At 34.9% G+C, this 13,283-nt stretch overlaps 1 protein-coding gene across 1 annotated transcript in view; it reads right to left on the minus strand.

The window, feature by feature from the left end:
- LOC126752165 (uncharacterized) overlaps positions 1-13,283 on the minus strand; it is a 565,185-nt gene that overhangs the window by 124,712 nt on the left and 427,190 nt on the right. The window contains exon 11 of the mRNA XM_050462767.1: positions 6,851-6,956. Coding sequence (XP_050318724.1) covers positions 6,851-6,956 — 106 coding nt within the window. The remainder of the gene's footprint in view (positions 1-6,850; positions 6,957-13,283) is intronic.

A 13,283-nucleotide genomic window follows, 5' to 3' on the forward strand; every position in this document is an offset into this window, starting at 1 on the left:
CAAACGATGACGAGTAGAGGTCGCAAAAGAGATGCTTGCCAAGAAAGTTGAAGATCTTACATTCATTAAACTCCTTACAACCTTAAGCATTGGCGTGCTTGTATTGACTCAGCGTTCTTTTTGGCTCAGGATAATATTTCGTGTAATTGCAGTCTTTTTGCAAGTTCGGTTTAAACTTTAGCAGATGGTATAAGTAGTTTTCATCTATTAGGTTCTCTACCAAAGAACTCTATTCTCCTTAGCAATTGATATCCTCATATAAAAGCACGAAATTTGTTGAATATGATCCAAAAATATAGTGTCCTGTTGAGGGCTTAACTCATTAAAGAAAATGATTATGAACTAGTAAGAAATAGTTTTGGAAAAGCGTCTGCACTCTGCCACCAACAAAGTGAAAGAAAAACTCACACAAGTTTCAATAATACCTAAAATCTCTATTAACGCAATATTATTTCATAAGCACACAAGGCATCAAGCATATGCGAACAAAACAGAAGTGTTAAAAGATTAAGAAAGAAGTGCAAAGAAGCACAATAAGAGTACACAAAAGAAATGGCAGGCGAAGAAACTAAAATATGAACACAAACGCACACCAATACACATACTTAAACATACAATCTGAGAAAATAAGTCGAGTGGATGAGTGAATAAACTGGTTGAGAGTGTGTGAGTGATGGCAAAGCAAACAAGTTGAAGACTTCGTCAAGTAAGTGAATTAAAAGAAGATGGGCAGCTATATATATGTACATAAAGGATATATATGAAGGTATACATATTTGTAGCTATATTATATGTATATATTTATATGATTGTATATACATACATATGGGTATGTGTGTTGAAAAGCAGCAAAGGAAATATTGTAAAGAAAGCAAAAGAGGAACAGTTGCTAAAGAAGTTGTTACACAGACAACGAACAACGAGTGAATGCAAGGAAACAATATATCACACACCCAAACACACACACATGCACAACGCTTCACCACTGATCTGCTTAAGCCGATATGTACGAATGGGAGGCGTATACAAAAGGATACTACATTTATCCAGAAGCTGCGTGCTGAAAGCATTTATGTCTGCCTGTTGGCTGCACTGTTGGTTTTCATGCAGCACTTTTTTTGGCTGAGCTTTTGTGATTTTTGTTATTGTTGGCGGTATAAGTGATTGTATTGTATTGTTATATTTGGCTGTTGCAGCTGTAGTGGAATGTGAAGTGTGAAATAAGCGGTGCGGGCAACACTGGCGGGTTGATGGAAGTCGCCTGACGACGGCGTGTCGGTTAAAGTAAATAATAAGAATGCTGCCAAGAGTGAGCAAGTGCATAATGTACATTCTTATATATTTATGTGTGTATACAAAAGTTTCCGAAATTGTAAGCGAGCAGTACAGTTGTCTCGCTGAGCCAAGAAAATAATGAAAAAGTGGAGAAAAGTTTATGAAGACAACATCCGGTGATATTGTGTAGCGAAAGCGAACAAGTGTTTGCTTGTATGCAATGAACTCACACACACACACACACACTACCGTAGTTGAGGAACTGTTGTTAAATATCGCACAAAAGCTGCGTCGAGCGTCGGTGTTGCTTAAAAATGCTTTGATTTCGCCACGCTGTGTTAAGCGTAATGACGTCGCAAATATGTCACAAGCAGTTTGGGGTGAGGCGACAATGGCGGCGTCAACGTCGCATTCATAGATCTCCCTTTACATGTGTGCACAAGAGTAAGCTGTGCTTCATTGTCTGCAATTTACTTTGCGTGGTTGTTTGTTTAAGCTTGCCATGCAGACATTTGTGGGTGCCACATTATTTGTTTTGCTGCCTTCATTCATATTAAACGGTTTGCTTACCTTTCTGCGTAATTATTTACCGCTTTTTCTTTTATTTGGTTTCTACATGTTTTCATAGCTGTTCTTACAAATCTATAAAAGTGACAAAGGTTGATGAAAACTCCATTTTGCATAAAAATTTCTATGAAATCTATGCATGCTTGGAATATGTAAATTGACTTTCGCTTGATTAATTGCAGGCGGTAACCACTCATTTGGTTTGAATGGGGGATTTTGTTGCAATGTTTTCATTTGCTATTGTTGTTTTGACACCCGTTTACTTATGTCCATATACAGGCCTATTTGTGTGTATTTAATTTCTGTATGATTTTTGTAAATTTTTTTCTAATTTTTTTAATTTTTTGGTGCTGTTTTTGGTAAACCACTATAAAGCAAAGCAAATTAAGTAAAACGCAAGTAAGGAAGGGCTCAATTCAGGTGCAACCGCACAATTTATACTTTTGCAAATAGCAAGGTTTAAAGCCGGGCTAATACTTTCATTTAATTAGGTTAAGTCTCATATTGGCGGTGTAAAGCTGCTCGGAAGTTCGAAAGTCTTTATATTAGGTATATGGGGGATAAAGGAAATATTAACGCGATTCGACCCATTTGTAGCACACAGACAAACTACTATCAGGAAAGTATTCTCTCTGAATGTCAATGTTATATCTGATACATCGATATTTTCGGCAAAGTATTAATTATAAGCTCTGGGTTCCACTCATTCGGTACCCAGAGGCTTCAACAGTTTTGGCTTCATTCATACAACTTTTGGTCATAAAATGGCATACGTCAAAAGCATTATTCCTGCAAAGTTATATCGCGTTATAAAGGGTGGTCCAAGTAGGGATACTCTTTTCTATAATCTTTTCTTGAAACAACATGCCTGAGACGTGTCAAGCTGTTATGTTAATTTTGTTCAGTATTGTTTGGCATTTCATCTTTGAAAGCCTTCTGCCTGAGCAAAGTTTACAAATTATTGAACTTTATTACGAATATTCACGATCTGTAAATAATGTGTTTCGTGTGCTTTGCTCAACTTGTGGCCAACATAATCAGCCTAATGAGCGTGCCTTTCACAATATCATCACCCATTTTGACACCCAGCATTCATAATTGGAAAATATGCGACCGAATAGACCACGTCCAGCACGCAGTGAAGAAAATGTAGCTGCCTTAGTTGAGAGTGTACACGAAAACCGTGGAGAGTCTGTTCGACGTCGTTTGACGCCGTTCGCACCAACTCAGACTGAAGTATGGAACGACGTGGCGCATTTCACGTCCAGATCTTAGATTGAAAGCGTACCAAATACAGCTTGTGCAATAAGTAAAGTTGCTCGAGCTTCCCAAGCGACATCGATTTGCTCTTTGGCTCTTGAAAAGTTCCAAGAAGATCCGACATTTTCGAGCCAAATTTTGTTCAACCCATTCCTGGTTTGTTGGGTGTATATACAAGCAAAGTTGCCGCATTTGGAACACATAGCAACTTGAAGAGATTCAAAAGCTGTCATTTCATTATTAGGTTTTGGTGTTGTTTGTAGGCCTAGGAATTATCGATATTTCATCGTCAATAGCAGCCGTTTCAACAAGACGGCGCTACTTCCCACAGATCGCATCAAGTATTTATTGAGAGAACCCTTGGTGGGCAAATAATTTCACGTTTTGGCCCGTTTAGACGAGTCATCGAAAATTAGATTCAATGGATAGACCATCTGAGGCGTAGCCGCGGCCAATATTTGAAAGACATAGTCTTCAGAAAATAAGTGGCAAAGATTGTTCTTACGAAAGGTGATAGACTTCCCCATTAACTTTGAAGTTTCGGTGTTTTTCTTTCAAAATTAGGGAAAGGCGAAATGGATCACAATTTTCAATGTAATCTGTTTTTAAGGATAAGAAATGATCTTGTAATCGTATCAATAATTCCAGCAAAACCTTCATTTTATCAGTTTGTGATCTTAGTGGAACCGCTCTCTCCGTTTTTCATCTATGATCTGATTTCAAATGATTGTGGAGACTACATATATTGTTATATAGTATTTTTTCAAAATTTGAATAATTTGTTGCTTTATAGTTGTCTAGGAAAATTTCGGCTATCTACATTAAACTTTTACAAGTTTCGCTCTCCGGAACAGTCACAACTTTGCTAAAAGCAATATCTTTCATGAGTTTTTATAGTTGAGGACTGCCAAATAGTCCACCTTTCGACTTTTCCATTCCAAGTTCGAAAACTTTCCAAAAATGTCACAATAAGACGTGAAGGGAGTCTAATGATTTAACTTTATCATTCCTGAATTGATCCCGTAAGCAATCCTTAAGCTTAATTTGGTAAGATAACTTTGGCCTAGATGTGTTGCATTCCCTCTCACTTCCACTAATAGTTAGATTGTACCGATTTCTGAGGATTTGTCGACATCAGTGGTTCTTAGCACAAGTGAATTGCTTTCGAAACACAAAATGAGATTTTTATTGACTAAAACTGGACATTTAGTAGACTGTGGATTTGAGGCATGCAAATATTTTATTGGTATTTATTAAATCGTTTAACCAACGTGGGATATTTCATTAAATCTCTGTATATTATGAAACAGCGTACTTTGCAAATACGAATATATTGAATTAGGACTACATTAATGCGAAATCCATATTCAGCGAGATTTTTGAAAAACTTATGGAAAACTATTACAATGAAATTATAATTTGTTCCACAATAAAACCTTGTCTTCTAGAGAAGAGAAGAGTGGCTAAGGTAACCATCTATACGGTTGGGTCTAAACTAGATAATAGAGTGAAGGAGAATGTTTTGACCTCTTATTGGATCTAACATCCACATATTAAGCTCCGCCAAAGAGGAATGTCTCTAGCTACTTTTAGGTATTATATATATACATATATGAATAGAATAAGTGCTCTACATGCCGACTATTAAATTTCGAAAGAATGATATAAGAACTCTAGTGGCAGTACAGTTCTTTATCTAATTGGCAGCTATGCCAGCAGTATCACAATACTCTTGTAGAAAGTGTATCAGTTAGAAAAAGGATTTTAGTATAGCACAAGGGTTTTTTAATAATATTCCGGAGGTTGTTCGGATAAAACATTTTGTACTGATGAACTTCATCAGAAGCACGGGGTAGATCAGAGAGTAGGTCTAGATGAGTCGTCAGAAAATCGTACGAATGTAAAACTGACTAGAGTTGTACACTTTGTTGTTGTTGTATATAGCCATAACAGGAATCTAGAGGTGCTCTTCTATTCTTCAATATTGATTCACCAATATAACAGTGTTCATGCTTAAACAAAATATTTTTGTTTTAAATATTTTTAAGGAAATTTTTTTGATCTTAAGCTGCTGAGCTACAGAAATAAAAATTTCAACGTTCGAAATCAAGAATTATGTAGGTTAAAGTAAGTTTAATATTTTTAAATGTTATTTGTTAAGGGTAGATACAATTTTTTTATGTGAAAGAAAGATTCGTTTATTTCAAATTTAGTTCTAGACAATTTTGAAGGTCAAAGTCTAAACTATCTGCTTGAGTGAACGATGAACAGAGATGGACTACAGACTGATCCATTCATAAGTTTTGCAAGAAATATTATAGCAAGCATTTCTCAATGACTAGCGAACGTAGGTGGATCTATAATTTAGTATATATAATAGATACAGCGTTGCCTTGGACCATAATCCATGCCAAATTGCATATCTTGTCAAATGAAAAAGTTTTCCCTACAAAGACATGATTTTGTTCGATCAGTTTGTATGTACATATGTATGACAGCTATATGATACAGAGGTCCGATATCGACGATACCAACAAATGCGCAGTTTCTTGGCGATAAAAAGCTGTTTGCAAAATTTCAGAGCGATACCTCATAAACTGAGAGTATATACAGACAGTTGTGACTGTCTAAATCAACTCAGCTATATGCGCTATTCAGGTTATAAAAATACCAAAATATCAGCCATCGAATCGCATTTTATATGCATTCAAATACTGAAAAGTAATTTATCTAATTAACCGAATTAAGTTTGGAATTTGTTAAACTTTGCTAGTTCATTTCTAAGTGATTGACGCAGATATTTTGCAAAGCAAGCGCAACGGCCGCAACGGTTTGACTAAAAAAGCTTAATTACAAGCGAGATAAAAAGTTCGTACTGAAACATAGCTACAAATAAATACTAAAAGAATAACAATAACAACAAAAACACTCAACACAGCAAAAAACTTCCTTTGCAAATGCGCTGCTTCGTAATTAAAAATAGTCAAGTGCAGCAGAGAAAGGAAGAATAAAGCAAAAAGCAAACAAAAACAACACACAAACGCCACTAAAGCGTAATGAAAAAGTGAAGAAATAAAAGATGCAACAATTCCTATCTTTTTCCTACTGCAAATGAGCGGCAGGCAGGATAAAGCGGCTAGAAAGTAAAAGTTAGTGAGCAGTGGCCTGGTCGCTATTTGTTTATGACAGTCTATTTAGCTATCCTTTGTCACTTTTGCTTTCAATGCCCCAGATAGCTATGCTTTCGCTTTTCAGATAGCTTTTTTGTCTTCACGCATTGTGCTTACCCCTTTTTGGGTGCACTTTGAATCAGTTAGATCTGTTAGCGTTGGGTAAAAGCGCTTGACATTGAAGCTGGTCAACGCGGCGGAAAGTGTTTACTGCCAATTGCTGCGCTTAGTTAATTTGCTATCTGATTTTTGTGCGTTTCTGCTTAGGCGCAGGTTTTTCTGGGAAGTTTTTTGTCTTTTTTTGTTTTTTTTCTGTTTTCGTTTTGTTTTCTTGTTTTTCTTTGATTTGTGCTCGACTATTTTGTGGTTTTTCGTGAGGAAGTAGTTGCATAAACCAATGGCGGCTAAGTTTTTTTGTTTTGTGCTTAGGCGAAGTTGCTCGTTTGGAAGCTTCTTTATGTTCTTTGTGTTCTTTGATATTTTTTTGTGTATTTTTTTTGTTTGATTATCTTCGCTATGAGTAGTTCTCCCTTATTTGTTTGTCTTTCAGTTAGAAAAAGTTGTTTCTTTCTTCTTACCTTGCACGTGTATATGCCTTCGTCCATGCGGCTGGCCTTGGTGATACCCAAAATGGCAGTGAAAGTGTCTTTAGTTTCCGGTGGTAAGACGGTGGTCCAGATTTCCCTAAAAATACAGAAGAGGAAAGTGAAATTAAGTGCGAGTACGGAGATTTTTCTTTTAACGTTGCAATTAGTACATGAAATGTTTAAAGAAATTAAAAACAGCTTAAGTGAAATCACACTTCAGAAAACTGTTGAAAGAGGTTCTAACAAACCTAAAGATCTTTTTCACCGCGCTTATATTTTTATATCAAAGTTTATATGAGCTTTGACTATTCTTTTTTTATACTTCTCGAAAATCCTACTCTTCTGCTTCCTCTGATAGTTTTCTTCGTAGCATTTGATTCGAACATTTTACTCTTCTTCTTCTTGTACGCTCCTCTTTACAACTCCGACAAACTTATCTGTCAGAATATAAGGTCAGGTTAGTTTAAGAGGTCGATCTTAACAGGGAGCATTGTGGGGCATTGGGACCATCATTACTTTGCTGAAACGGGTAATGTCAGTTTCGACTATGTGTGCTGATTCTGCGAAGATAAAACTCTAGAGAGGCTTCAACCTCAGTCTTGCAAACGCTGGAAAATGGAGGAGAAAGTGTCTGCATGTTTGCACCTCACATTTTTCTGTTAAATTCTGACAACTTGGAGTGATTCCACGCATGTCCTACTACTGAGGGGCAGCATTATCCAGTGGTACACTGACGACTCAAAAACTCCGGAAGGCATTGGAGCATGCATTGCGGCACCGCTTACCAAACTATCCATACCAATGGGACTTATTCCGAGGATCTTTGAAGTAGAAGTCTTTACTATAAGTCAGTGTGCAGAAATCAATCTCCATCGTTATGATACCAGCGTATCTCTATACTAAGCGATTTCAGCTTATGAGGTCAAATCGCTTTTAGTGGGGGAGTATATAGGAAGGCTGAATAGTCTATCTATCTAGTTGAAGTTTGATTAGAAATACGAAAAGATTTTTTCGACTACCTAATATTTGATCATAAATTTAAAAAAAAAATTGTCAATAGAATTTTATTGAAAATCCTACTATGTGCAGCTGCTTTGAATACCTGAATACATTTCATTAAGTCATTAACATTGGTGGATATGTTAGATGGTTTGTATGTATTCATTTACACTTTTACTACCTACCTTCACTCATACATATCACAAATACACACATAACCCTCTACTTATGTATATATAAGCACAAAGACTGGATTAGGCTATCACTATACACTGACATGCAGCGTCGTTGACCTACAAACTAACTGCACCTGCTTTCAATATAAACATATACTATGAAGCTGTTTAGAACTAGTTCAGTACTTGCAGCTACACAGCCCGATATTTCAGTGACATTGTCACCATTAGCGACATTATTGCTAATTACTATTCAGCAGCAAAGCAGATAAACCTAAATTGCAGCATTAGGGTGGGAGGTGTAAAATATTGTTCATTTTTATATTTATATAAAAAATTCTAAGCAAAACGAAGTAAAGCAGATGTAATGGAATTTTTCTAAAAAAAAATTTAATTCGGTTGCACCGCAAATTAAAAAAAAATCTTCTCAAGAACTTGATTTTGATCGATCAGTTTGTATGGCAGCTATATGATATAGCGATCCGATCGTGAAAAAATTTTCAGAGATAATTTTCTTGTTTAAGATTATAATGCACGCCAAATTTCGTGAAAATATTTCGTCAAATAAAAAACTTTTCCATACAAGAATTTGATTCCGATCATTGATTTTGTATGGCAGCCATATGCCAAAGTGATCCGATCTGAGCACTTTCTTCAGAGATTATACGGTTGGTACGGATACTAATTTATGCCAAATTTCATGAAGATACCTCGTCAAATAAAAAAGTTTTCCATACAAAAATTGGTTCCGATCGTTTAATTTGTATGACAGCTATATGCTATAGTAGTCCGATATCAGCGGTGCCGACAAATGAGCAGCTTCTTGTAGAGAAAAGGGTGTGTGCAAAATTTCAGAGCGTTATTTCAAAAACTGCGTGATTAGTTCGTTTAAACACAGAGGCGGACAGACGCGCATGACTAAACCTGCTCAGCTTGCCACTCTGATCATATACATAGATACATATATGACATAATACGTATACATAGCATTCATAAATCTTCTTTTACTTTTTTGTAATGCCGATATTCGCTCGTCTTTCACCCACCTTAATTTTCTCATAATCACAACTACATGCGCCCGAGCATCAATTAACATTTGCTACACAATCTTTTTTTAAGTTTTCGCTTTGTGCAGGTGAAAATGATGCCAAAGTGCACTTGAACTTCCTGGTGGCATATGGTGCTCATATCATTTGCATGCTAAGCAGGGAATTAACATAGATTTTGCATAGATATTACAGCAATATGTGCATGAAGTATGGACGTAGTTGTGTGCACATATATGTATGTATATATGCATGTTCATATATACGAGTATATTAAGTTATGCCGGCGCCAACTGGTAATGATTATGCAGAATCGTTAATGAGTTTGTGTGAATAAACACATAGTATGTATATAAGGGACACTCTAGAAGTATACATACATATATCACGTGAGATACGAAGACGTCACGTATACCACATACCCTGCCAGAAAAGATTGCACTTCTGAATTGTTTGCTACTTTATGATTTTTTAATATTTTTATAATTAATTATCTTCAGGTACTTGACGTCAGTAAGAAGTATTCTTGAAGAATAATTGTGATGAAATAACTATTTAGGAAGACGTAACCAAGATATTTCCTGATCAGTCGCAAATAAAATATGTTTTTTTTTTTTATTTTTGTACTATAATGAGCTTGTATAAATTAAAATCAATTTCTTTAAATCAAAAATTTAAAATTTTTATAAGATTACTTTTCGTCTTATAATTATTATGTTGATATATTTTCCTAATTTTCTTATTGCTTTGACTTTTTCTTTGCGAATTTTCAGCTTCCGCTGACGGATATAACCTTTTTATAACCAATTGATAACTAAATAATAACCAATTGATAAGTAATTGATAACCAATTTGTAACCATTTTATAAGCAAAACTCAATTTTTGTTTCAATGTGAGTGGTTTCGATTATACCGTTTTTCCTTCGCCTGTAAACTTATGAAAAGTGGTATTACGTTATTTTGCGCTTTAGGTGACGATACATTCTTTCATACATATTTGTGTGTAAGTACGTAAAAGAAAGGTACAAGTTCATTAGTATGCACTAACATATTGCAAATTGATGTGTCAAGTGGGGTTTCGCACATTGCTGCATATTTCTAATGACATATGGTGGAACGGTGACGCTGCAGCCACAGATTTATTGCAGACTTTACTAGCTTACATTACAAAAAACTAGAATTCATTAAAGTACATATGCAAATGTCAGTCACAAATACAAACAAATTGTCTACATAAGGGTGGGTCAAAAAAACTGGGTACTCTGAAAATTTTATTTCATTTGGTAGAGCAGTAAATTTCCTGCAAAACATGAGTTTGCCGATTTATAACAATTTTTTTTTTTTTCATTGAGTTTAAAAATTCATGGGAAATAAAATTGTTTGACTTAAAGTAATCAAACTGGAAACGTTAATATATTTTAAATTTTTATGTTTACGAAACAAGCGTAATAGAACTTTTTGTAAAGCATTTAATTTCCTAAAAAATTGATGGAATGATACATTTTTTCAAAGTAGTTGGAAGCAAGATTTGAACTTTTTTTATCTGATAATAATAAACCAGAGAAAATTGTGAGGCGGAGAATCTTTGCATTACAATTATGAGTTCATGCTTGGAGAAATTTTCTTAGGGTTGTCTAAGAACCTACTTTTTAGAATATAAATGAAATAAATATACAAGTTTTTTTTAACAACCCTAATGTAGACATCAGTTCATATAAAAATACAGGTACATAACAGAAATCAAGCAAAGATTAATGTATTAATTTAGGATATAAAGCAATTGCTGATTAGAGACTTGAATATGATTTAGTGCGTCGAAATTAAAAAAAAATTAAAAATAAACACATTAAGGAGCACAAAAATGAAAAAAAGCAAAAATTGAAAAATATACACATTAGTTAGCACAAAAATAAAATTCACCTTAAGACATATAGTATGTAAATAAGAATTTACTGTACCTCATTAGATGACTAAAAGGTTTATTAATACAAGAAGGTCAAGGTATTCTGATTTCTGCCTACTAATTTTTGTATAGAAAACATTTTCAATAGATCGACAATATTTGACTGCATATATCCACAAACTCACTTACATACCTACATATATAATGGTTGTCAAAAAAGTCTTGCGGTATTTTCGCTAGTTGGCGCTGAAAGCGCGTAGTTCTAGTTTTATTCGTCGCATCGGGTCATGCAATACCTTTCTGGAAAGCCCATTTCACGCGCTAACACGTGTTTGATTGATTGTCGTTTCTTTTAAGTTGTTCGTGAGTTATAGCGTCGCAAACTTGGAGCAAAATAAAGAGAAAATACGGCATATTTTACAGTACTACTACGATAAAGGCAAAAATGCATCTCAAGCCGCCAATAAAATTTGTGCAGTTTATGGACCCGATACAGTTTCCATTTCCACCGCACAACGATGGTTTCAACGTTTTCGTTCTGGTGTAGAGGTGGTCGAAGATGCGCCACGCTCCGGAAGGCCTGTCGTCGAAAATTGCGATAAAATCGCTGAATTGGTCGAAAGAGACCGGCATAGTAGCAGCCGTAGCAGCGGTCAAGAGCTGGGCATGAGTCAACAAAAATTCATTTCAATTTCAATAAAAAAAAAAAAATCAATAAAAATACCGCAAGACTTTTTGACAACCCATTATTATACCTGTAGATACGCACAATATCGTGGTTCCATATAAGCATACATTTAACTTCATGTATCGATCATTTGCAATCGTCAAATTTGTTTGTGGCATTGCTAATGGTATTATACTAGTTGTCAGTCAGCGAAATTTAAGCTGAAGACTTTAGCCCAATATTTCAAGATTCTCACTGACATGTATATATAAACACATAACACACACATGTCTATGGTATCCATTATAACTAAGATTGATTTTAGCCGTGTCTAAGTCATGTCACTTTTTCAGTGTATATAACAAGGGATTTTTTGATCTTTTGAATTAAGAATGTAAACCTGCAACTATGAAAAGCGCATATTCTAATACAAAATTTTCCGCTCAATAACCAAGATCTCAAAAATTTTTTCCATAAACATTTTCGCTTACAAGTTAGACGCAGCTGGTTTAGGTTAGGTTGATCATGCCTCCGCTTGACGCGAATTTTAACAGTCTCTGTGGCCTCACTATCGATACCTCCTTCAGTGTATCATACCGTGGGGACCCCAGATGCTTACAGCGTAGTCTTGCCAATGCTGGACAAGTGCGCAAGAGATGTTCCATGGTTTTCCTGGTGCCTAGTTCTAGATATTTCCTGCAGTCTACACGCAATTATATTTATACATGAAATGACCTGAGCATTCACGCAGTGCACCATGTCGTATGAGTAACACAAAATTAATAAGGAACTTGTACCGCACGGAGACTTCAGAGGGACTCAGAAAAAAAATTAAAATAAAATCGACTCAAGAAATAACGCTTAACTTAAATATGTTTATGTATATATACTTTTCTTCAAATACCGCATATAAATATCAAAAGCTTATATTTAGTACATCTCTGGGTAAGCGAATATTCATATACCTTGATATGTATGCATACGCAGCAATGGACCATATCATATTTTTGTTTTTTTCTTTGCTACTGGGCTTAGAGAGAGTGAGAGAGAGTTCAAATAGCAACTCAAGTTATTTTTTATTGACGAGCGTGAGTGCCTAAAGAAGAAGTGAATGCCTGCCTGCAAGTATTATATTGCTTTCCATAAAGTATGGGCGAAAATTCAAGTGGACTCAAGAAAAATAAACGAGTTACGTAAAATAACTGCATATATATAATATGTGAGGCTATATTTGTATATTGCTGTGAAAATGTATACATGTACTTATAGATAATAATTTTTTCAAGGGTTTAATAGTAACTTATGAATATATACAAATGTATAGAATATATATACATATATATGTAATATAAAAATATAGGATATATGCTTGTAATTCTAAAAAATGTTAAAAAAGGAACAGGAAGAAGGATAAAGTAATAGGAAATTGAAATAAAAATAAAAGTACATTTTTTCCGAAATATAAAAGGAAGTTGAGCTAGTAGGCGAGAAGGATAGGAAATAGTAAAAAGTGATATAGGAAGATCAGTAGGAGAACTAAGGAGAGCAAGAAAGCGAAAGTATAAAGTTTAGTAGTGAAGATAGATACAATTGAGGCTTTGCACTGCGACCTATGGTCTATTATGGCCTGTTA

The sequence above is a fragment of the Bactrocera neohumeralis genome, chromosome 3 (assembly GCF_024586455.1).
Source record: "Bactrocera neohumeralis isolate Rockhampton chromosome 3, APGP_CSIRO_Bneo_wtdbg2-racon-allhic-juicebox.fasta_v2, whole genome shotgun sequence".
Lineage (NCBI taxonomy): Eukaryota > Metazoa > Arthropoda > Insecta > Diptera > Tephritidae > Bactrocera > Bactrocera neohumeralis.